The 27,389-nt window shown below is 36.0% G+C and overlaps 1 protein-coding gene across 2 annotated transcripts in view; it reads right to left on the minus strand.

Annotated features, from left to right (window-relative positions):
• Positions 1-16,163: 16,163 nt before the first annotated feature.
• Positions 16,164-27,389, minus strand: part of CCDC171 (coiled-coil domain containing 171) — a 398,142-nt gene continuing 386,916 nt past the window's right edge. The window contains exon 27 of one of the 2 annotated variants that reach the window (XM_025359528.1): positions 16,164-18,582. In XM_025359528.1, the coding sequence (XP_025215313.1) occupies positions 18,355-18,582 (228 nt within the window). In that variant the 3' untranslated portion in view covers positions 16,164-18,354. The remainder of the gene's footprint in view (positions 18,583-27,389) is intronic. The other variant, XM_025359526.1, reaches the window with a different exon arrangement.

Below are 27,389 nucleotides of genomic sequence, written 5' to 3' on the forward strand. Positions count from 1 at the left end.
GCCTGCCCATAAAAAGTAATAAAATGGCACACGTGCCAGCCAGGCGCACTAACAGCAGGTTCCCCATGATGCCCCACATAGGGCCAAGACCTATGTGCATTACTCCCTGTGTTTTCCTGCTTATTCTGCTTATTCTCTGTTCTGTGGTGTAAATAAATTGTACAAAATGTCAAAAAGGCCTGCAGATACCCCTAACAGTAACAGTGATAAGAAAAAGAGAAAAGTAATAAGAAAAAGAGGAATCATATCATTATGTCAGAAAGTCAAGTTGTTGGAGAAACTGGACAGCAGTGTAAGTGTGAAACATCTTACAGAAGAGCATGGTGTTGGAATGACCACTGCATAGGACCTGAAGAAACAGAAGAATAAACTACTGAGGTTTTATGTTGAGAGTGATAAACAGAAGTTAATGAAAAACAGAAAAACACTGCATAAAGCTATACATGAAGATCTGGATTGTGTACTGAAAGAGTGGACCCACCCCATGGCAGTGAACATATGACAACTAATGGTATGTTGATTAGGAAACAAGCAAAGCTCTATCACAATGAACTGAAAATTGACGGAAATTGAATATTCAACAGACTGGTTGCAGACATTTAAGAAAAGACATAGTGTTAAGTTTTTAAAGATTTGTAGTGATAAAGCATCTGCTGATTATGAAGCAGCAAATAAATTTATTGATGAGTTTGTCAAGGTCATCACTGATTAAAACCTGATACCAGAACAAGTCTATAGTGCTGATGAAACATCACTGTTTAGGTACTATTGCCCCAGAAAAACATTGACGACAGCTGATGAGAGTTCCTACAGAAATTAAGGATTCCAAGGATAGAATAACTGTGCTGGGACGTGCTAATGCAGCAGGCAAACCTAAGTGTAAACTTGCGGTGATAGGCAAAAGCTTGTGTCCTTGCTGTTTTCAAGGAGTGAAGTTCTCACCAGTCCATTATTACACTAACAAAAAGACATGGATCACCAGGGACATCTTTTGAAATTTGTTTCACATTTTGTACCAGTAGCTGGCACTCATTGCAAGGAAGTTGGACTGGAGGAAGATTACAAGACTTTGTTATTCCTTGAAAATTGTTCTGTTCTTGGCCAGCTGAAATTCTCATCAATCCTGTTATGGCAGGTACTTTCCCCCAAATGTGACTTCATTAATTCAACCATGTGACTAGGGTAGCCTTAGACTAATTAAGAGTAAATATAAAAACACTTTCTTGAATAGCATGCTAGCAGCAATGAACAGAGGTGTGGGTGTGGGTTTTCAGAAGGAGTTTAACGTGAAGGATGCCATATATGCTGTTGCCAATGCTTGGAATACAGTGACTAAAAACACAGTTGGGCATGCCTGGCACAACCTCTGGCCTGTAATTATATTCAGTGATTATGATAAATAATGTGGTGACTTTGAAGGAGTCCACTTTGAAGGAGAAAAATTATGTCTGACCTCCTTACCTACGCCAAAAATATTCCATCAGAGTCCATCAGTATGCTGGAAGAAGTGGATATCAAAGAAGTTTTTAACATAGATAATGAGGCTCCAGTTGTTCATTCATTGACTGATGGTGAAATAGCCAAAATAGTTCTGAATCAAGGTGACTGTAAGAATAGTGACGACTGAGATGACATTTGTTAACATTGCAGAAAACGTACCTATAGACAACATGGAGAAAACGTGCAATGGGCTTACTGAAGGACTACAGCAGTGTGCATTCATAACAGAACAATCAATTGTGTTCATTTATAAAATCAAAGAGAAACTTCTAAGACCAAAACTTTTGATAATGAGACAAATGATTCTGGAGGAAACATTTTAAAAAGCCGTCCAGCACAATGTCTAGTCATCCCCTGAGGACTCACTTCCTGGTCCCTTAAAGGCTTCTGATGTTTCTTCTAAACTAAAAAAACAAAATACAAGGTACAGTAGCCTTTTAATCAAAACACAGCATCATAGCTTCATAGGTGGGAACTGAAAGCCTGCTGCTTGTTAGTTGTTGCTGTAGTTCAACAGCTGATACAGTATCTTGATGATGCTACTGCACTGCTTAGTTACCTTGAACACAATTTTTTTCACTGTATTAATGGTATGTTATATTTTTATTGTTAAGTACTGATGTGTGAATAAGTGTAACAAAAGGATTGCTTACTGGTGGCATATAAATTCAGAGTCAGGAATGAAGTTTATACCAAACAACCACAGATTGTCCACATGGGTGGCTGAGATAGTGACACCTTTTTTTTTCTGATGGTTCAATGTGCACAAACTGTTTCATGCACAAAGTTATTACGAATATTGTATACAGTTCCTTTCAGGCTGTGTGTATAAGGTGTATATGAAACATAAATGCATTTTGTGTTTAGACTTGAGTCCCATCCTCAAGATACCTCATGATGTATATATAAATTTTCCAAAATTTGAAAAAAATCCAAAATCTAAAACTCTTCTGGTCCCAAGCACTTTGGATAAGGGATACTAATCCTGTAGTTTGGAAATATGAACAACTTTTTGTATCAATATATGTAACTCCATCCCACTCCTTTTAACAGCGGTTATCACAGTTTAGTTAACAAGTCACGCTACTGAAGAACATTTATCTTCAGGATTTGGCTATGGCCAACAAGGCTGCAGTCAATCTTTTATTCATTTTTCTGGGAACTGATGCTTCAAATCTCTGTCCATTTTTAAAATAAAATGTTTATCTTGTTCATGCTGATTGTTTTTACGTTTGTTACAATATTGTTGCTTTATTTTTCTTTCCAACTTTTATTTTAGGTTCAAGGGGTACATGTGCAGGTTTATTACATGGGTAAGTTGTGTCATGAGGGTTTGGTATACAGATGATTTTGATACTCAGGTAATCAGCATAATACTCAATAGGTAGTTTTTCAATCCTCGCTCTCCTCCAATTTTTAGGAGTTCTTTAAATGCTAAAGAAATTAGTTCATTTTCTTATATGTGTGTTACAAATTTTTTCTCTACCTTGTTCATTATCTTTTGACATTTGCTAGTGGTGTTTTCTGTATAAAAGTTTGAAATTTGTGTGTAGTAAATTTTTTTCAATATTTTCTGTTACAGATTTTAGGTTTGGAGTCTTGCCTAGAAATGCCTTTTCTATGCCAATATTATGAAAAACAAATCACCTATGTATATTTCTAGTACATTCATAGTTCTCATTTTTAAGTACTTAAATCTTTTATTTTCTGGAGTTTATTTCAGCATAAACAATGTAGGTTTTTTTTCTGGACAACTGCAAGTAATTCTAATGCCATGTATTAAAGGATACATCTTTTCCCACTAATTTGAAATATTATTCTGTTACTATATTACTTACTTATGACATTTCTCAGTACCTTAGGATCCTTATAGAATCTGTGTTAATAGACCATATATGAACAAACAAATGAGATAAACAACAGAATGGAAATATTCATCTAAGAGTAAGTCAGCAGGAAAGTTCTTCAAGGTCCTAGTTACTTTTACAGAGTGCCATGTCTAAAGTTCAGTAAGTTGGTCTGCATCTCCAGCAAGTGCCAGGCAAACAACTGAGAGGGCAAGGATCTAGGGCAATCTGGGGTTTTGTTGCCCTCTTCGTATAAAATCTTTCCCATTAGAGTTCTTGGATTTTTACGAGAGCATGGTAGTTTTTAATGAGCGCATAACTGAAGGAAGGCTTTGCACTTCAAAGCCTGTTGCTGTTACACCCGCTGCATCAGTAAAGTAAGTTCGGGGATCAGTTGGAAAGAGAACTTTGTGTCTTATGGCATCCCTCTGCAGCAAGACAGCCTTTCTGAAGGTGATTGCAGACAGACATGGTCCTGCATCTTTGAAGTATACTCAATAAGAATCAATTCAGGAACTCACAGATACTAGTTATCAGCTTGTTTATTCACATAGCAGAGAAGGGTTTAATCAACGTAATACATACTGGTCAATTCTTTGCTTTTAAACTTTACCTTTTGCCTATCAGCAGATCAATATGTATTTTAATCTCCTTCTGTTTTAGAACTGATTTTAAGACTCAACAGCAATGAGGCCCAGATTTCACAATCATTAATTGCTATTATCAATCCCTTTCATTTCCTAAGCATCAGCAGTTTCTTAAAATTCTGCTTTCATTCCTTTACTGAGTTATCCCTACTTGTTCATCACTTGGTTCTGTTGTGCCTTTCAACCAAGTACAGAGTTTATGACCAGCCAATAACGGGAAGAAAAAGAATGTCCTGCAAATTCTCCATTGATTAACCAGTCCATCTGACTTCATCAACAGCGGCACACAAAACTCAAGTGGTCAGACCACTTCTTGATGGATGGTATCAAGTAATTCCAAAGCTCCAGGTGGGTCTGTCAAAGGGACTCATATTCATTTTTTCTCTCTTTTAAGTAAGTACTGAATTATCTTTGCCTCTCATGGGAAGATCAGAAATAAATAAATAAATACTGAATTATCATCTTTGGGCGGTCAGTTATCCCACACATAACAGTATAACTTGGTTCTCCCTAAATCGTCAGTATTTTCTAGTATACCAAAACTTGGAGAGTCAAAGAATCTGCCATTCCTTCGCCGCCTAATTTGGGCAAGTCACGTAATCTCTCTAGGTCTTAATTTCCTTGTCTGTAAGATAGTGTAACAATAGGCCATTTTTAGAAGTTATGAGATAATCTGAATAATGTATTCTGCACAAAGCCTAGCTACCAGGACAAACGAGAAACTCAAAACCCAAATGAAGGACTGTCCCTGTTAACAGCGCTGATATTGCTGCTGACTTACAGATTAACATATAAGGCAGCAACTGAATGCAAGGGAGTAATCTGACTAAAGGATCAGTATGTTCATACCTCCAAGTGTATCTTTCACCTGAAACTTAGGAAGAAAAGGAATTTGTATGATTGGTCCAAAAAACAACCATTTTACTTGGTGTACTGCATTATTATTTCAAGTAAGATTATTTTCATCTGCCACATAATTATGGAGCCTCCCTTCCTGTGTGCCTCTTTGTACACAGTAAAATGTTCCTCTACCCTCTTTATAGGGTTTATTTCCTTCTAAACTTAAAATTATAAATGTTCATTGTAGGAAATTTAGAAATTTATAAAAATATGAAGAAAATAAAAACTATCCATAATTCTACCACTGATAGATGTGTTTGATGCCTTTTCTCTCATATATGTACCAACATAGATATTTATATTATGTACAAATATAGAAATACATCAAAATTTTCATCAAAATACATCAAAATTTCTAAGTTGAAGTAGAAATACTTCAACTTATCAATAGACTTGGTTCTGAAATGTAGATCCATTTGTGCAAAAGTCCATAGTGACTTTAAACTTAGCACAATATCTGTTTTTGTTGAGAAGAATTGACCCATTTCTGCTCTGTTGTGAGACTTAGTTTCTATCTGTGAAAATCTGTGAGTAGAAAATTTACAGAGCAGATTTTGTATCCTATTCTTTTCATCAAATATCAAATCATGAGAACTTTGTAATGTCGATAAATATTCTATAAAACCATGGTTCTCAGTATTGCCTGATAGTCCATTAAATGAATATAAGACTTACTAGACAATTTATTTACTAATGTATTTAAAATAACCCCATGACTCATATCACACAGAGAATTCTTACTCTAGCTCTCTAGTTATTTTCTCAGAAAAGATTTCTAGAAGTAGGATCAAAGGTAATACACTTATGTAATAATTATGACATATATATGTATATACATACATATATACACATATACACATATATATGTACACGCGCACACACACACACATATATATACACACATGGTCAAATGCTTTCCAGAAAGACTGTGCTTAATTACATACCTAACCACATACTAACCACAGTGACACTATTACCGGCACAAAGTTAGCATCATCTTTTAAGTCCTCTCTAATTAGGCATGAAGCTATATGCATCCACTGTGGTATGCTTTCTGAGGCCTGGAAGTCTGTGCTTTCTCATTGACCACAACAGGCCTTAGGGCTCCAGATTATCTGTCAGACCTCACATTTGGTCCAGGGCCCATGGCTTCAGTGGCTTTGCGTTCTTTCTTCTTGCCGACCTGGGCCCTATATTTCAAAGAAATACTGATCAGTTTTGCTTGATGTGAAACTACACTGTAGTCTATTCTGATACAGAGGACTACAGATGCTCCTGGTCTCTATTCTGCAGAGGAGTGGAAAGGGCTATTTATGCTGCCTCAACGGTTCTGGGTGGGAAGATGGTTTTTTAGCAGAGTTTCTGCTTTATCTACTTAAATTTCTTCCTTATCTAGCAGTTGGAGGTAAAATTGATACAGTAGTGCTGATTTCCAAATGCCAACACACACACACACACACATACACACACACACACACACACACACACTCTTTAGCTCTTGCCTCCCTACCTTGGGATGAACAAACACAAATAAAAGCATTATTATGGATTTATTCTCATTGCAGGCAATCACATCCATCCCATTGAGCAGATTATTGTAACTCCTTACACAATTATCTGGCAGCAGTGAAAAGAGATTTCTCAAACAGTATGAAACACTACTGTTTATCCAGGAACAACTGCCTGTGAGACTTTGGGAGCAGAACTGAGGATCCCTTAAAAAGGTGCTAAGAACCTACTAGCCACTTGCCTAGATATTCCACAATGCTTCAGAGATATTCTCTCTCTCTCTCTCTCTCTCACACACACACACATACACACACACATGCACACAACTGATCACAAAATCCACAATATAAACTGTGTAAAATATGGGAAATACTGTATACTGCCAAGTCTGAAAACATTAAGAAGAGAGTCTGAGAAATAAGTTAAAATAGTAAAATATCATGTTTTTTTAAAAAAAGAAAAACAAATATTGCTAGAAAACTAAAGATACAGGAAAAAAGAGAAATGAAGAGCACTCCCATGTACTTGTCCACTATTATGTTTCAAGTTCTCTGTGGCTGAATTTCATCAAGGGATAGAGAACTGGGGAAAAGGAGTAAGCAGGAGGGTATAACCTTAAAAATGTTCAGTATTTAAGAGGAAAGGGGTAGGGGGGTCTGGAGAAGAACCTATTGAAAAAGTAGGAGGATAACCAGGATCACGTATTTTTATGAAAGCTAGAATAGGAGCTTCAAGAAGCAAACATAAGTCCATAGTTAAGTGCTGCACAAGAAATTCAGGGTAAGAATGGACATGTTTTGGTGGGATATATTTGTAGGAAGTGACCTTTAAGAGAGAAAGTATGTTAATGTTTGAGTGACTTTTCTGGAGATGCCCATTATTTGGACCTCACCCCTATACCACCTTCTTGCAGAATCTACCCATGTCCCCCTTGGTCTCCTCCCATTGTGTCTGCTGAACAGGTAGCATCCCATAGACCCCTTTCTCTCTGGACACAGAATAGTGCAGGGAAATGAACCGTAAAGACTCTTCTAGGTTTTTAAACTGGAAAATTAAGTGAGTTGGTTTAAGAACCTAAAGCGGCCATGCATGGGTCATGTGGAAATTAGGCTGAGAGCACCGGTCAGTAGAAGGAAGGGAAGGAAGCAGGGGTACAGAAAGGCCCAGAGATGAGAGAACAGACACCCCCGAGAACAGAGGAGAGGAGGCTGCATTACAGGAAACAGACCCCTTGCCTCCTCTGAAGGCTGGGCTGCACTCCTGCCCTCAGGTTCCATGAATTATCCCTCTTTCTTTCCAATAATTTTGAGTGGGATTTAGTGCCTCCTCATCAAAGTACCTCATCCGAGACAGTAACTACTGTGTGCCATTTGGCTGTGTGCTAAATACTGTATCACATAATGCTTACAAGAGCTCAGCAAAGAAGGTATCATTATCTCCCTTCTCCCTGAGAGGAATCTGAGGTTCACGAGGTTAAATAACTTGCCTAAGGACACACAGCAGGTGAGTGAATATGGTTCTAAATTCTCATATCACTACGCTGGGCCATAAACACTAAACAAGCTCAATTACTGCTAATTGAAATTTTGAAAAGTTCTCAGAAGTGCATGAAGGCTATGTCTGTGCTATGATATCTTCTTCTGTATTAAATTATAAACATTACATCTTAATTTGCAGCACTCATACATCAGCCTTCAGTATGCTCCATACAGAGGAAGTATGTCAGAAAGAGCCAGAATCTTCTAAAAAGAAGTTTGCATTCTCCCAGTTCACGGAATAAACTACAACCACAATATGAACTTTATCACAGGTTCTTAGAGACTCTAACAGAAGTATAAGCCTTTTCAGTTATTAAAAGAATTGAAAGCTTTTTACTGTTCATGAAAAAGACAAACTCCTCCCTTTCAAATTATTCTACTTTATAGTACAATTCCTTCTGGCTGGGAGGAGAACTTCAGACGCTTTTTCAAATAACCCCAGCCATTTAATCTGTACCTTTGGGAAGTCATGCTGAGAGTATATGGAAAAGAGACAGACAGCCAGAAAAAGGTGGGGGTGGAAAGCGAAGGGAGAGGGTTACGGAAAAGAAAAGGTAAGACATTGTTTCTGAAGTAGTAAGAATCTCCCAGTTTTTCTGGCCTACTTTAAAATGAGCTGGGTATTTCTATCCACAAAAGAACATCTAACTTTGTTTAGGTAGTTACAACTCAAAAACCTTCTACATGTCTACTCCAGACAGATCTTTCTACTTATTTGTCATCCTCATCATACATAAGTCAGCACTGCTTTATTAATTAGACACTTTCACTGGAATTGAGATGCTCAGTCAGCTCAGACTATAACAAAATACTACAGACTGGGTTGCTTAAGCAATGAACATTCATTTCAGGAGGCTGGGAAGTCCAAAATCAAAGTGCTAGCTGATTTGATTTCTGACGAGAGCTCCCTTCCTAGCTTACAGAAAGCCACCTTCTCACTATGTCCTTAGGTTGTGGAGAAAGAGTGAGTGTTCTCTTTTTCTCTCTTCCCTTGCGTTCAAAGCCATTAATCCCATCAAAAGGACCGTCATGGCCTCATCCAACCTGAAGTACCTCCCAAAGAGCCTATATCAAAATATTATCACATTGGAGGTTAGGGTTTGGATATGGTTTAGCTATGTCCCCAGCCAAATCTCATCTTGAATTCCCACATGTTGTGAGAGGTAATTGAATCATGGGGGCACGTCTTTCCTGTGCTGTTCTCGTGATAGTAAGTCTCACAATATCTGATGGTTATTATATGGGGTTTTTCCTGCATAAGCTCTCTCTCTTTGCCTACTGCCATCCATGTAAGATGTGACTTGCTCTTCCTTGCCTTCCACCATGATTGTGAGGCTTCCCCAACCACGTGGAACTGTAAGTCCAATTAAATCTCTTTCTTTTGTAAATTACCTGGTCTCGGGTACGCCTTTATCAGCAGTGTGAAAACAGACTAATAAAGGTTTCAATAGACAAATTGGGGGGTGGGGAGGGGTTGGGGGTACACAATCCAGTACATAGCAGGTGCTTTGAAATAGTTATTTGAAAAAAAAAAAAAACAAACTATATTAGCAACACCCAAGAATATCAACCATGGCATTATAACAGAATATATGCCCAGGTATTATAGAATGGTAAACCTTAGACAAATGCCAAGGACCTTCTTCTATAGCTTGAAAGGGTTGAAGAACAGATCTGTACAGATGGTTTGGGGCCATGAAAGATGGCTTTTAAGAAATAAATTAAAGTAGGTCTCCACTGAGAGAAAACCCTAATTATAAAGCATGAGACTGGGAAGAGCAGAGAGGCCTTACATGTGGGCTATTGTCTCAGAAATAGAACTTGGATGCTGAGGGTGCTGAGAGGGAGGGGAGCTGCTGAACCCCCTTTTTGAACCATTTGCTGGAGAGATCACTGGGGCTGGGGGACCTTAAGAAATCTGACTTGAGTCCAACTTAAGAATTAGTTCTGGGACCTTTGAAATCTTGCAAATAACATGTAATTTCCAAAGTTCAGTTGTTGTTTGAATTTGGGGGCAGATTATTCCTGTTTCCGAAAAACCATTCAATAAGTCTTTTCGTTCTAAAAAAGTAAAGATCCTAATCTGAAATAGAAAATTTCCAGAAAACATTAGATGCTTTGTATAATTATATCTAAAACTCTTTTCTTTCCAGTCTTAATATTTTTACTCTCTATGATACAATTTCCTTCAGTTATTCTCAAGTCCTTATTAAGTTTTGCCAAATACTACAGCCTTGTTTAGGTAAAGAGATTAAATAACCAAAAATTGTTAAAATGGTAAATTTTATGTTATATATATTTTACCACAATTAAAAAGTTTTTTTAATAATCAAAAAAAATTCCCACAAAGAAAAGCCCAGGCCCAGATGAATTCACTAATTCTAAGTATCTTTTTAAAAAATTAACATTAACCCTTCCCAAACTCTTTAAAAATTAGAAGAGAAGGGATAATTTCCCAAGTCATTCGATGAGCCCAGTACTAGCCTAATACTAGATAAAGATATCACAAGAAAACTTCAAACCAATACTCCTTATTTTCAGAGATACAAAATCTCCAACAAATCCTAGGAAACTGAATCCAGAAACATGAAAAAAAAGATTACATACCACACCATGACCAAGTGAGATTTATCCCAGAAAGGCAAGATTGGTTTAATGTGTGAAAATCAATCAATGTAAGGCATCATATTAATAAAATACAGGACAAAAAACACATGATCAACTCAACAGATATAGAAAAAATATTTGACAAACGGAAACACCCTTCTGTGTTAAAAACAGCCAACAAAAGTAAAAATTGAAGGGAACATCTTCAACCTGATAAAGGGCATCTATGAAAACCCAATTGCTAATGTCATACTTCATGGTCTAAGACTTAATGCTTTCCCCCTAAGATCAGGAACATAACAAATACATTCACTCTTGCTACTACTACTCAACATTGTACTGAAGATTACAGCCGAGACAATTTGGCAAGAAGAAGAAATAAAAGGTATTTAGATTAGAAAAGAAGTAAAACTATGTCTATTTGCAGATGACACCACAATGTATATAGAAAAATACTAAGACATTCACACCACAAAACTATCTGAATTAAAAAGCTGGAAATAAATCAAAAGTCAATTAACTGGTGAATGAATAAACAAAATGTGGTCTATTCATATAGTGGAATATGATTCCACTTAAAAAGGAATGAAGTAGATACACGGTGCCATATGAACAAACCTGGAAAACATTAGTCTCAGTGAAGGAAGCCAGATAAAAATGGCAATACATATTGTTCTATTTACATGACACATACAAAAATAGGCAAATCCATAGAGATAGAAAGTAGATTATGGTCACCAGGGGATAGAGGATTGGGGGATGGAAAGTGATTGCCAATGGGTACAGAACTTCTCTTTGGGGTAATACAAATGTTCTGGAATTAGATGGTGATAATTGTTCATCTTTGTGAAATACGTGAAAAACTGTGGATTGTACATTTTAAAAGGATGCATTGTATGTTATGTGAATTATATTTTAATAAAGTGGTACTTTAAAAAAAATATATACGTATGTGCTCTTACCTAGGTGTTTGAATTTTTATCTGAATTGTTGTGAAGTAGATAAATCTAGTTAAAGGGTGATTGCCAATTTTGAAAGCTATTTAGAGATACAGTAATACAGGGTTTCTACTCTGATTAACTTCATATTCAGGAAAATCAATGTTGAACTTCCTCAAAATTGTGTCTTAAGAAGAACAGGGATTCTGCCTCCCCACAGATTAAAGATAACAAAAAGCCCAAGTAGGACGCTGAAGCTGATAATGACCTCCATGTGCCAGGACTGTTCTGTGTAGCCCCACCTCTTGTGCACCAGTCACACACATTATGCTGTAGTTTGTGCCCTCTTGGACCCATGAACACTTCATTAAGAACCCTGCCACCATTTGTTATTAGAAAGCATTTTAATTGTGACTGTGAATGAGAACTCTGCTTCCTACGAATCTCTCTAAATAGTCTTCAGAGCACATATTTAGACTAATACTCCTCAGCCCAAGGAAAACTGAAGTGGTGCTTCTGTAACCATAGAACCATTTACAATGAGTTCAATAGTCAGTTGTACATCAAAGTCACCAGAATGAACTGATGTCTTTAAACCTCAGGTCCTAAATGATTTGCAGGGAGTGTCTATTTTCCAAAGCTTTCCATGTGCACTTTTACTGCCTAAGCCTCCTACTTTTAAACCAGAAGTAAACTTGGAAAAAAAAAACAAACGTATTTTGCTTACTGTTTGAAGAAAAAGGCAAAAATGAGATGTCCTATTAGATAACCTGTAATTATTAATCTTACTGTTCTTTTTACTAGGTATCCAATACAATTCCATTCATCCTAGATCACATTTAAGATTTTCCTCTCATATAGACACCCAAAACACAGAAGGGATCTACTGAAGACAGCTCACCTTATATTCTTGTCATGGTGAATATTTATGAATATCCGCTAGCTCTTAACCTGTCAGATGAGTCTTCTTCAGATCTAAATAAGCCTTCCTATTTTACGTAGTTTCCTATAGCCGCACAACATTTCTGGAGCTGCTTCACTGGGAGGGCTCTGTCAACAATCAGCATTTCACTGGCATTAACATGCAATAAAAGACAATGAACCATGACTCAATTAAACCACAAAAAAAACTGTCTTCAGATAATATTAACCCAGTAGTTTTCAAAGCTTTATATGTTATGGGGCTTCTGCTGCCTAACATTAAGGTCAGTGCTTTAAAAACATATGCCTAAGCATCAAACACACTTACACAGAAGATGATTTAGAGGAAGCAGCAAAACTCTGTTTTGATTTATCTCCTTCCCATACCGTATTCAGAGATTTTACAACTTAGAGTATGTGACATCAATTAGGTATCACTACTGCAAAGAGTAAGAACACATTTTCCCATCGCAATGTCCATGGAAATGTAATTTGCCCATAAGATACAGTTAGGGAGACCTTTAGATTCCAATTTGTTTAAAACAACAACTAGAAAAGATTAATGCAGGGGGAGGTTCAGAAAAAATACGTAGGCACCCACAATATGACTAACAGGACATCTGATATCTGGATATGTCAATCAACACATTCTACAGCCAAAAAAGAGTCTTGTAATAAAATTGCTAAGGTAAAAGAAAAAAGATGGAGCTCTTCTAATATGTAAATTTACACATTTATGTCTCACTTAACCAAGAGGACTGGAGGAATGGAGGGGTTCCTTACAGAACCAGAGGCTTTATTTTTCTTTTCTTTGCTTGGCTGTACTTGAACTATTTAACACTCCAGGTTTAAATCTTCAATATTTTAGGTTTGATCACATTTAACACTTAGTCATTTCAATTAAAATTGCCTCCTTCCTCCCATTAAACTAAACCATCATGAAAAACTATATGATTTCACCAAAGTAAAGACAAAAGGGATTCAAATATTATATTGTAAAAATTTTAGAAGATTTCCTTGTTGAATAAAATTATTAAAATTCTCTCGCTTCAATTATTACAAAAGGCAGGGAGAAATGACCAGCAACATATTGAACTCATGAGTAAACAGTAAAAGAAAATGCTCTGGCACATTTAAATATTTAATTCATAAATTCCCTATTGTTATTTTAAGCTGTGATTAATACAAATTCATTCAAGATTCAATTTCTTTTGTAAGAAAGCTACTAAAATATGCCAACTAAAATGGAATCAAATAAAAACAATCATTTAAAGTAGATCTTTAAGAAAAGTTTAATACATTTAAGGCATCTTTTTAAAACTGTAAGAATTAAAATATATATTGAAATCACAGGTTAACTGAAGAATTATCAAAAATGATGGCAATAGAGTGTGACTCTATGCTGGCCCAATATAATCACTGTTTATTATATTCAGAAGCCATGAATATAAAATGGAAATCAAAAAGAATTTGAAAATTCAAGTTATGAAGGCAACTATTATGGATAATTTAAAAGAAAGAACAGTTTCTCTGTTTGCTAATATTAAAAGATTAATGTATTAATCTTTTCAAAAAATTACTAAAAGTTTACTGGTGTATTAGTTTCCTTTGGTGACTATGACATATTGCCACAAATTACCACAAACTTCTGGCTTAAAGCAGCACAAATGTACTTTCTTACAATCCTGGAGGCTCTGAGAGGAGAATCCATTTCCTTGCCTCTTTCTGCTTCTAGTACCCTCTGAAAGCCTTAGGTCTGGACTCTGCATCCATCTTCAGAGCACATCACTTCAACCTCAGCTTCCATCATCATATCAACCAACCCCTGCACCTCCCTCTCTTACAAAGATACCTCCTGTTGCATTTAGAGCACACCCAGCTAATCCAGGATAATCTCCCCATCTCAAGATCCTTAACTTAACCACACCTGGAAAATCCCTTTGCCATAGACGGTAACATTCACAGGTTCCAGTGATTAGTATATGGACATCTTGTAGGGCCATTATTCAGCCTACTATGCTAGTCCAGAAAATATATTTTTAAATCTTTATCCTAGGAGTTACACAAATGAATGCTTTATTGATCAGCTTTATTTGGCATATGGCATTATTTTCCATTGGGAAGTAATAGCATGGCCAGGCTGACTTACCATCAGTACCTCTCAACAGAGACTCTGCTTCTGAGAGTATCTGTGTGATCTTGTGGGCCAAGCTAGAGACAATGGGCAACACAGTCAGCATGGTGTTTCCTTTGAAAGATAGACACAAACTTCACAGTTACTATTTACATACATAGTGCTAGTATGGATGTATTTTGTTTTGTCTAATCGATTCATAAGAAATCTAGATTTCAAATGAAAACATACTTACCAAAATTATTCCTAACCGGTCAGGACAATTAAAAAAAATTTTTTTTTCTCTTTAAAAAGTGTTAATTATTTCTGGAAGGCTGGACTGGCAGTGTTTCAAAATAATGTGGGCTTTGGAATTGCAGCTCTAGGCTTACTAATTCCTAGGTTATGTATGATCTTTGGTAGCCAGATGCTTAACATTTTTGATCCTCAGTTATTCATGTCTAAAATGGTGATGCAAATACCCATGCTAGAGGTTTGTTGTGAGATCATTAGTTTTGCTATAATAACTGGCATAAAGCAGTTGCTTGGTAAGTATTAATTATCTTCCACCTTTTATATTAGAAAACTTTTCTGTAAAAAGTGCACAGTGAGGGCACAGTGGTACGCATCTGCAGTCCCTAGTACTCAGGAGGCTGAGGTGGGAGGATCACTTGAGTCCAGGAGTTCAAGATCGGCCTGGGCAACACTGCGAGAGCCCATCTCTTAAAAAAAGAATAAGTGCACAGTGGAGTAGGATCAACCTACTATTGTTCGGTGTGGTCTACAGAATGAATTTAGACAACTGGTAAATAAAGTAACATGAAACTAGTAATAATCTCATTAAACATTCAATAATAGCATATATCTTAAATGTGAAATAGGAAATAGAGTTGCTAAGTTTAATAAGAGTCAGATATTTGGTAAATTAAAGTGATCATTCTATTTAAAAGGTTATTTATTTATGTCATTAAAGTATCACTGAACTGGCAATTTTTGCAATCCTAAACCTCTTTGTTTTTATATTATGTCATTACAAAATACACGTATTAAAAATGTTGGCAACTCCTCAAAATATAAGTGTGACTCAGGTATCAGAACAATAACTTTAAGAATTAATAGTGATGGGTATTATAGGTGTTTTTCTAGATCACAGAAGGTCAGTAAGAAAATCCACATTCTGAAGTATACGGTAAAATTTCCTTTCCTCTACAAAAATATTTGAAGTCATTCTCCTGAGATATGTCTACTCTATACATCATTCTTTAAAAGATAAAGAAGCTGATAGAGCAACTGTCCTTGCCAACACAACAGAGATCTCAAATATGCAGCAATTGGTCACTACGGTGCTTAGAAGCAGTCTAGAGTTTCTCAGATCTCCATAGGATATGTCATTAAATCTTCTCCTCCTGCTGGGTCTGACTTCTGGGAAAAAAGCATATGGTATAAATATTACTATATTTGGTAGTGAATACTAATGATCGCTCAGGAGGTTCATCCTTCAGTTTCTATGGCCTTTAGCATCTAGTTGCTTATAAATGTGACATGCTTTGATTTGATTTAATCATAATTTATGAATTTTGAATTTATGGTTCAGAATTCACGGTACAAAATGTACCTGTAAAGTCAGATACCCATATATATGAAGACACATACACATTTATTTTTGGAGTTATCCCATTAACAGATTATAAATTTAAGGCAAGAAGACCAAGGCCTTTCCAAGGCACATTTTACAAAAGTGTTGTTCCTCTAAAATCAGTAGGATCTGAAAACAGATTCAACACAAACATACACACACACACTTAGACATAGAGGTTACATATAGTAACATTGTTTTTCTCTAGTGAGAATTGTAAGCTCAATGATATCACATGAACTAAAAACTTGTCTATCAATTTCTAAATGAACAATATCCTAATCATTGTGTGGAACAGCAGAGAAAGGTGTTCTGAAAAGTGCAGAAATTACATGATCTGTATAAAAACAATAAATAGCACTTCCCATGTTATAGTAAATTTGCAAGTTGAATTTCATACAGGTCATGTTACACAGGTCATATTAAAAATAATTCCGAGGAAAGAATTAAGAGAAATTTGGTTAAAGATATAATTTTACACCACATAATCTTTCTAAAGTTTTATATAAAGCTAATTATAGTGGTTCGGTATTACAAGAATAGGATGTGTTACATAGTACGACACTAATACTGCTGTGTTCCCTCAGATGGCATAGATCACTTGGCTAATTTGGCTACTAACAAATAGTTAGTATAAAATCTTATTTACCAAGGCCAATAAAAAAATTCTCAGCAGTTGGGTATATTTGAATCAAATGTCACTGTAAAGATAAGACAAAAAAACTTCCGTAATACATACTGTTATATTCTAATGTATCTATAATGAAAGATTCCATAATGAAAAATAATATAAAAAATAGATTCTGTATCAAAACCCTTTGTCAAAAGCTACAGTTCATATCAGAAGTTAATAGCACTAGGGAGTTAAATGATTAACACAAAAACAAATTCTTACTACAAATATTCTTTTGTTCTTCACTTACCATGATGCAAACTGCAAGGGTTTAACCTTTAAGGGTTAAAGAGTTTAATCAATGTCAATGTCTGATCTTCTGAAGGCGATAAAGAACAGTCTGTCTAGCGATACCCAACAGAACATCACTTTGTCAAGCCACAAAGCACCCAAAAGCTTGTCAAGTAAGTTACCAGAAACCTCTTTGTGGTTAGAACTCAGCTCCTTCCTGCTTGACCTATTATTTGATATTTGACCACTTGGTTGCAAGACACTTGCTCTTTCTAGCTGAAATGTCACTGGGGCATCTTGTCAGCTCCCCGACATCTCGGCCTGACATACAATTTTACTTTTGTGTGCTACAAGGCAGAAAATGCAGGGCAATGGCCTTGTTTTAAATTCTGTCAGCATCAAAGATGGGCGTCACTCTTGGGTCCTACCAACAACAAAAACAAAAAAGGAGCCTATTTTGAAGGTCAAAACAGCCATTACCTTGAAGTTTTTCGCTTATACTAAATGTATTACCTGCTATCCTGGTGTGGGAACTGTCCTTATGAAGTGCCTAAACATACCACAGAAATCCTCCAGCACAATTGCTCTACTTTCTTATCAAATGCAGACTTGCTAAAAGAATGAGTTTTCAATGCCTTCAGGGACCAGATTCAGCAGTTAACTTAACTTGTTCAAATGGGCAAGTGGTATCATGTAGCTTTACAAGGAGCAACCTGACCTTCTCACATTGACCAGGAGTGACATTATTGTGCAGGAGGAGAAGCAGTCACATCATTTCTGTTTTGCACAACCTGCTTAAAGTTTGCAACTAAATGCTTGTCTTCAGTTGAGCTGACAAGAGAGAAGAGGGGGCTCAGTGAACCATGGCCGGGCTGCCATGAAATGACAGGAATCATTGGCATACATTTCAAATAGCTCTCTCAATCCTATTAAAGCATTGCAGTCCTGCTTTAAAATAGACAAGTATGAAACAACTTTGATAGATAGAGACTAAAATGGCTTATTGATTTTTTTAAGTCTGAGGGAAATTACCCAAAATGTGTCATTCCTTAACATTTAAAAATATGTTACATAAAAATGAGCAACTGTGATAATAAATAAAACTTGGAGAGAAAAAAGTTGGCTATTTCCTTATTCAAGGAGACAGAGCTACCAGAATACATCAAGATATTGCACAAATTTTTTCAATCCACTGCCACTTCTGCTGAAACAAAAGTAACTGATAAGAAAATTCCCATTCAAAACAATTTTAATTGTACTGTTAACTCTTCCTCCATTTTTAAATTTCATGAAGTCATAATCCAATCTGAGTTGGTCTGTTGGCATTAGCAGACATAGTCACTGGAGAGGAGTGAGATGACGTCAGAGCATGGGGAACAGTATTTATAAATGTCTCCTTTAAGAAAGTGTAAGTTGTATCAAGTTCAGCTTTCAATGGTAAGAAATCCCCAATACCAGTTGTGTCAGCAGGAAGAGGAGCTCTTGAAGGAATGGAGAGATTTGAATGGTCTCGTGATCCTATCTGTGACATACAAAAGAAAAAAATAATAAGCATAGAGTTGAAAACTCTCAAACAGAGCCTAAAACCATAAACAGGCAAGTAGACTAATAATCATTAAAATACAAAATGAGATGGAAATTACTATTTCAATAATCTATATGAGAATATATAGATAGTAAATTATTTTCCAAGTGTGACTGATCCCTTATTTGCTCTTTTATGACTTTTCTAGACAACAGGAATTTATCTAAACACTAAATCTTTGTGTAAAACTCTTTATAAAGTTATCATGTCAAAGAGTCAATACAATCAGGGATTTTTACCTCGACTTCATTGGCAATTTACAGAAACCGATGCTAATAGCATTTATTTCATTATGCTATATAATAAGTGCCATATAATATGGAAGATTAGATGGCTTAGAAAATAAACTATGAGTATTTATGTTTTTTAAACCTATCTGTTTTACTTATTTGACAAAAGTAGCACAAAGAAAAATAAGCCAATCCCAGTGACCTCTAGAAAATGGCATATTAAGATACAAAATTCTAATGAGAACTCTTTGGGTTTACTTTAATAATAATGCCACCACCCTGTTTTTTCTTTCAACTTTATTACTTTAGGTTCTGGGGTACATGTGCAGATATGTTACATGGGTAATTACTGATTTAAGTCACTGAGGTATGGTGTACAAATGATCCCATCAGCCAGGTGGTGAGCACAGTCCCCGAGAGGTAGTTCTTCAACCCTCTCCCACTCTCGTCGTCCCTGGTGCTCAGTGTCTATTGTTTCCATCTTTATGTCCATGATACCACCCTGTTTTGATAAAGACTATTATAAGTATTTAGAAATCATGTGTCAAAATAAGGGAATGAATAATTTGTCATATATTTTAGAACACTGATGGTATCCAGAAACTGTTGGAAATTAAACTTTAAAATGCCACACAGTCATGAAATACTGGACAACAGAATTAACATTTTGATAAAGCTACTCATTTAAGCCTTAAGTGATATCAGTATCTGGTAGTTAATATTTAACATGAAGAAGTCTTAGCAGTAAAGCAGGTAAGCATTATTTTATGACATTTAAAGACGGCAGGAAAATAGTGATCAATTGTATGACATAATTTTCCAGATTCCCACAAAATAAATGCTGCTGAAATAACAAGTCTGGTTATAAGTATCTCCACTAAAAATCATACTCTATATTGCAGGGTTTTTTTAAACTTTCTAGTAGATCCCCTTACAGTTTTGATAACAAAATAATGTAAACTATAAGGTCTACTTTATTATGTCATGTTATACAAAACTGTTTCTACATGTAAAAACAAGAGGGAAGCTATCACTGGCTTTAGGAAAGTATTAGAAATTCAACTGTTGTATGTGTTACCATTTTTGTGGATTTTTTTAAAACTACAACTGGAGAAAAAATCAATATCTGCATCTAACACCTAGGTCAGCAATTTTCTTTGATCTTTGTTCTTTTGATTTCTTGATACTCTACTGCAGGCCTATAGCTGACGGAAATCACGTCTTTTAATACTAGAAGTTAGGAAACACCTAAAATGGTCACTTGAAATAGCTCTACGAAGGACAAGGTTTCCCAATGGAAGGAAAACAACTTCCAAAATCATGTGTTGACCCTGATTCGTAGTATTAATGAGGTTTTGCTTGCAGAACCAATGCTGGGCCTGATCATCTCAGTTCAGAACCTGAACAGAGGCATCTCATTACATCAGAGGCTAGAGGTGCACACAGCTGCATTTTCACTGCTGCTACAATCATTTTTTAGCAGTGTCATTACTGGATTGACTTTGCAGCTATAAACATTACAGTGCCATCTACTAAGTTCTCATTCTGCCAGGCCTGGGGGTTAGGGGAATGCTGGAAGAGCAGGAAATGGTGGGGCCTGATTTTCTTCTTAATAAACATAGTTATAGCCATAGTATTCTCTATTATAATAGATATTATCAGAAAAGACTTCAAAAGTTTGTTTTGATACATTTTTGTACTTCAAGTTCTGGTCTAAGAAAACTATGTATGGAAAATAGAGGGGTGTGCAGAATCAGTCTAAGGAAGGTCAGATATCTGCTGGGGGTATTTTCTTCTTGATGTTTAGATAAAGGTGACTATGCCAAATTGACCAACCATTCCTGTTTTGTCAATATTAGTGATATGCATAATTTACTCAAACCTATATGCTGTACTTAAAGTTTACCTTTTTGTTCTTGTGAATCCATCAACCTAACACATTACAAAGCTAGGAAGGCAGTGTTTAGGGAAAGTCTCTACTAACTGCTCATTTCTCTTTAATATTCTACAGATCTTGGTACCCTACAAAGAGGTCCCTCTTTTGCCTTTTCTCATCCTACTTTTTCTAATATGTCTACTTTCCACTACATTGTCTGAAAGCACCCTTTCATCTAATATAACATTTTTGACTAAATAACCTTGAAATGGGGTGTTATTTCCCTAGTATTTCAAATTAGTCTCACTTTTTGCACACCATTTTCTGACCTTATGTCCTAAACATGGAAAATAATCTAAAAATCTCCAGAGATGAAAAAAAAGAGACAGAGAGACAGAGATATCCTTTAAGTCTTGTATTCCCCAAAAGTATAATCTCTAGAAAGTAAACAGAGTTACTTTTATATAAAGGAAAACAAATGACTGCTTTTGCTACTGGGATCATCTGCTGTACTGCTAGGAAAAAACTTTTTTCATGAAATGAGGTAAAGTCTGATTTTAAGTCACTTAAGAGCTTAAAAAAAAGCCACCAGCTGGAGGCAGTGGCTCATGCCTGTAATCCCAGCACTTTGGGAGGCTGAGGCAGTGGATCACCTGAGGTCAGGAGTTGGAGACCAGCCTGGCCAACATGCTGAAACCTCGCCTCTGCTAAAAATACAAAAATTAGCTGGGCGTGCGCCGGTAATCCCAGCTATTTGGGAGGCTGAGGCAGGGGAATCACTTGAACCCAGAGGCGGAGGTTGCAGTGAGCCAAGATCGTGCCACTGCACACTGCACTCCAGCCTGGGCAACAGAGCGAGACTCTGTCTCAAACAACAACAACAACAAAAAAGCTAGCAACAATTCTGGTGAAACTTTGATTTCAGAATGTGACGTTAAAATAACAAGTAAATATGAACTGTTTTTCTTGTCATAAATATCCAGAATAATATCCAGAAATACATAATACTTTTGTACTATTTTAATGTAACAGAGAGAGTAAAGGACAGTTAAATAACTTTTTGTCAGAGAACATTAAAAGTTAGTGTGCACCACCTCATCTTGTATTTTAAATCTGTAAAGCCTGTGGTCATATAAACTACTTTTAAAACCACTGAGGTGTTCTGCCTCTTACGTAAATCTAAATTTAGGCAGTTTTTCAAAAGGAAATTAGGTGCCTGAAATAAAAGCTAGGTGTCATGTGAATCTTTATGGAAGCACTTTTATTTACTCAATAAGCTATAAATGATTCTATTTGAACTGCTATAGTCCATCAGCTAAATACATATTCACAATACAAAATGTGTCTACTAAATTTCTACATTTTAAAAATCTTATGAAATACAGTAATTGGACACATCCAATAGCCATTTTCCAAGGCTTTAATATCTTAATTTTCCACAAATGTTTTTCAAACAAAAATAAATAAATAAAGCATTAGTCTAATAATAAAATAACCACCCAATAAATTGTCTGTAAGTCAAAGTCTTTTTGCCGACCAAGGCTTCTGAAACTAAGCCATTTGTCTCCTGTGTAACATTTATGATCAAGTTAAGTCTTCTAGAATTTAGTATTATAAAAAGTGAGGGAAAATGTGATTTAGTAAGCCTTAGTAGTATTGCATGGAGATTATGCTAAGCACATAGTGTGGTGAAAAGAATACCAGACTGAAGATCAGCGGACTCTAGCTTCTCCTCACAGCTCTTTTACAATCCGACTGGGTCATTTGAGGCAGGTAAATTAGTCCATCCAAATGAGGGGCTGGACTCTTTCCAGCTTTGAAATTCTACAGGTCTGCCATAATTCCACATGTGAGAGCATATACTATATAAACCCTAACTTTTTTGAGGGACATCAACCCAGAAATCAGTTTCCCGAATATAATACTTGAGAGGATGTAGATTTACCATTCTTAAGGGGAAAGAATACATATTGCACATTGCACATTGTTCTAAAATAAAGCCAAATAGATAACAAAATTAGCCACAATTTCGATGACGTGGCTTCATTCAATTAGATTCTATAGTACTCTTTTCATTACTTCAAACTCCATGATGATGTTTTAAACCCTGTAAATTATTGACTGCTTTTAAGTAGTCTGCACAGCTCCACATAAACAGATGAAGAAATCAAAGCACCCACCAGAGGGTGTTACAGTGAGGCCCCCTTGCCACTTCTACTTTGGTTCCTAACGTGAGAGTCTTACCACCAGAGTCTCAATACTCAGTGTCACAAAGTTTTCTTTCTTCTAAATACTTCAGGTTAGTTAGCCAAATTCCACCTGTCAATTTTCCAGTTGTCATGCTGGCCTCATAGGACACTGTAGTTTACACAGTCAGAGTTGGCAAAAATCACATAGTTTTCTCTTGTGGAATACTCAATTTTATATCTGAGATATATACACATAAAAACATGCATTCACCTTATAAATATATACACACATATACTTGATATATTATTATATAAATATATATACACACACACACACAGACACACACATCTGCTATCATGCCATCCAATATTTATTTCTCATACAGTAGTTACCAGTTCTAACTTTTAGCTACCAATAACAAGCTTGTAGGAATATTTTATGCATTCTTCTCCCTGTAAGTCATTAAACCTTAGTACAGACTAGTTCTACTATCTTACTGACATCAAGGCATAGGAAGAAATGTGAGTTAATGGAAAAATGCAAAGAAGTTGCATTAGGAAACACCCTAAGAGCCCAGGGTGCCTAGAGATCTAAAAAGGACAATCACAGAGGTAGAAACAAATCAGAAAAAAGGGGTAGAATGTATTAACAGGAACTTGATTCACATCACAACAGCTCTGTCCTCAGGCAGACACTCAGTATTCTATCTGGTTCTAATTCAGCCTTGGCTACTTTTTTGATGCGGAATATTGATTGAATCAATGTTTTTGATTCTTCATGCTTCCCTATAACCATGCCCTTGCTCTTGGCTTCCCTGTCCAGCCTCATCTACCATTTCCTCACTTGTACTGTGCAAGCCAGGTACATGGAACTTGTGAGTCCCTAATTAGGATATTCCATAGTTCACATTGCCCTCCAGTCTGTCCACTTCTGCTCTTTGTTGGGTGAGTCCTCCACGTTTCAAACTCTGGCCAAGGTCTGCGTCTTTCATGAGGCTTTTCTGGATCCTCTTCCCATCCTTCCCCAACTACAGCTAACTGTAACATCCAATCTCATTTTTACATTCCTTCGTGAGCATTTATTTTACTATTTTTTCACTTATTTGTATATCCTTATATTTCCCCTATAAAACGACGAGCACTTAGTGTGACGGAATCATGATTTTGTACCCCTAGCACTTAGCAGAATATCTGGGACTAAATAAGATTCCTAAATGATGAATGAGTGAATGAACAAATGACTTATATTATTACTTCATGGTCTTGGTGTTTTATTGTTATTTCACACATATACAGCTTATGTCACAATTAGATTTAGCAAAGAATAATGGAAAGAATATGGGCTTTGAAAGTGGAAAGAACTAAGGTTCTAAACTTCATTCTGCCATTTACTAATTATGTGATCCTTGACAAGTTACTTAACCTGTGTGAACTTGTATCCTTATCTGTAAAGGAGGAAGACTAATTCCTCACAGGGCTGTTATGAGGATTAAATGGAATAATATACACAAAAATGTGTAGCATAGAGTAGCTCCTCTTCTTCACTTCTCTTTTTTACTCTTCTCAAATGATATAAATTCTAACTTTACAATTATAGTCAACATGTATTGAGCACGTCAGGCACTGTGCTAGATTTCCTTTTACAGGCATTATCTGAATTCTCACAGTGACTCAATCAGAAAGCACTACAATTATCTTCATTCTACAGTTGAAGAGACTAGGGCTCAGAAGAGCAGAATAAATTGCCACCGGTTGCACAGCTTGCTAATGGTAGAAAGGGATGTGAATCTTGATTCCTCTGACTCTCCTATCCATATGCTTGACCACTACCTTACCATGTCGCCCAAGGAAGATATAGCCTAGCCTCAGGCTTATTTTATATCTAGAGGCATTTCATCAACAAAATAAGGGCTCAACAAACCTCTCTGAAAATGGAAAATAAAAGTACATAGATTGTGTTAGAGGCTAAAATAAATGTTTATATTTATTTTATTGTGGTCCAACATTTGAATGCCTGTGGTACTTACTGGAGTAAATACATACATCTCATGGAACTTACACAAAAATGAAAGTTATAGCCCTTTCATCAAAGGAGCTTACGTGTTGTTATATTCAGAGACAAAATGAGGCACTGAGGTTTTAAATTACACTAGAATATTTAAGGCCAAGCGTGGTGGCTCATGCCTGTAATCCCAGCACTTTGGGAGGCTGAGGCTGGCAGATTATCTGAAGTCAGGAGTTTGAGACAAGCCTGACCAACATGGTGAAAACCTATCTCTGCTTAAAAATACAAAAAATTAGCCAGGCATGCTGGTGGGTGCCTGTAATCCCAGCTACCCGGGAGGCTGAGGCAGGAGAATCGCTTGAACCCGGGAGGCAGAGGTTGCAGTGAGCTGAGATCGTGCCATTGCACTCCAGCCTGGGTGACAAGAGTGAGACTCTGTCTCAAAAAATAATGAATTAATTAAATTACACTAGAACATTTAAACTTTAATTTTAAATTACTTCAAGATATCTTGTGCCTGACAAAACAGTAAGTCCCATTTTCTTCTCCAGGATGTTTAGATTTCCTGATGTGATTGAGGTTATAAAAAGAGTTGAAGAATTCTCCCAAGTGGCTTTTGTTCTTTCTTTTCTTAGTATTCTTCATACCCTTGTGCTTGCAGTCTGTTGCAGACCTGACAATCCTGACACAACTGATGGTAGAGAGTGCCAGAAATGGCCAGAAAATGCAAAGGAAGCATTTTCCCCTCTGTCTTAGAAACATACACTCCCAAACAATTCAGAGAGAATTGAAAATGTAAATAAGTTTATGCACTCAAATATAGGAAAAGATACAAAAACCAAATAAATAAAAGCAAGCATACCATATAGAAAAATGCTACTGAAAGTCTGAAATGACAAACTGGTGAAAATATGTGGAACACATAGAAACCCCATACAAGTAACTTTCTTAATTTACAAAAGGTTCATGCAGATCAATTGAAATAATGTAATTAGAAAATAGGCTGAGGGTAGCATATTTATTAAGACTGAGTTCAGTTGTAAGAGAAAACTCTAAATGCTATTGGCTTAAATAAAAGTCTATTTCCCTCTGACAGGGCTATATAAAGTTATCAAGAATCCAGGCTGCTTCTATCTTGGACTCCATAGTTCAGTACATGGCTTTTAACTCATGATCAAAAATGGCTGCTCAAGTTCCAGTTAGTATGTGTGCATTCTAGCCAGAAGAAAGGAGGATGGAACAAAGAAGGAGGCACTGCTTCCGTTTACAGACACTTCCTAAAATTGCACAATTTTACTTACATTCCATTGACTAGAACTTAGGTCACATAAGTAATTTAGCTTTCAGAGAGTCTGAGAAATGTAGTTTGTTAGTCTGTTTGTTTGTTTCCTGAGCAGCCCAGGTAACATTCAGAGGCTCTATTACTAAGAAAGAGAGAGAAAACAGATATCAGGAAACCACTGCCAGGCTCTGCCTCATGTACAAACTGGATGTCTGATGGGGGAGAGAGTAGTATAATAACCAAAAAACATATGAAAAGGTGCTAAACTTCATTCATAAGTAAAGAACTATAATACAACACATCCCAATTAAAGATTACTTTTCATATATCAAATGGGCAAAAACTTAGATGTCTGATGATCTCCACTGTTGAGAAGAGGGAATCTGGCAAACGTTTGCCATGTAGTTAGGGATACAAGCTCGTGCAACGTTTCTGGAAGACAAAAATTTAAAGGTCCTTTGACCTAGCAATTCCACTGCTAGGCATTTCTTCTATGGCTACACTCAAAAGAGTTCACCAAGGTGAGCATATGTTCACTGAAGCATTTTTAGATAGATATATAAAACATTTTAAAAATAAAGCCAGAGGTCCATCAACAGAAGGTTATTTAAGTGAAGTATGACACAACCATATAATACAACTATTTTAAAAATGAGGTAAATATGTAAAGGCTGATAGAGAAATATATCCAAGTGAAAAAAAAAGTTCAAAATGTATACATGTGTTTATGTGTATATACATATATAAAAATAGTAATATATATTTAAAAATAAGCATAAACACACACACATGCGTATCTATCCCTATTTTTTCTGGAAAAAAGAATCACAAGAAATCAAAAGAAACTTAATAATCTTTGGAAAAAAGAACTAAATTGGAGTTTGGGTAGAAAAAAAAGATTTGAAAGGTTAAATTTAACTATTGAAAGGTTAAATTTTTCTTTTCATGATTTTTTAGCTTTAAAATTATTTGAATCATGAGAGAAGGTTATGAATTGGCAGTTCACACAAGCAAAAATACATCTGGGTAACAAATAAATGGGGAAAAATGGTAACCCCCACAAGTAATCAAAAATGGAAAATAAGACATTTATTGCCGATAAAAATTAAAACTTAAAAATTACACCAAATGTTAGTGAAAGCATTGTGAAGCAAGCATTCAT

Source organism: Theropithecus gelada, chromosome 15 (genome assembly GCF_003255815.1).
Source record: "Theropithecus gelada isolate Dixy chromosome 15, Tgel_1.0, whole genome shotgun sequence".
Classification (NCBI taxonomy): Eukaryota; Metazoa; Chordata; class Mammalia; order Primates; family Cercopithecidae; genus Theropithecus; species Theropithecus gelada.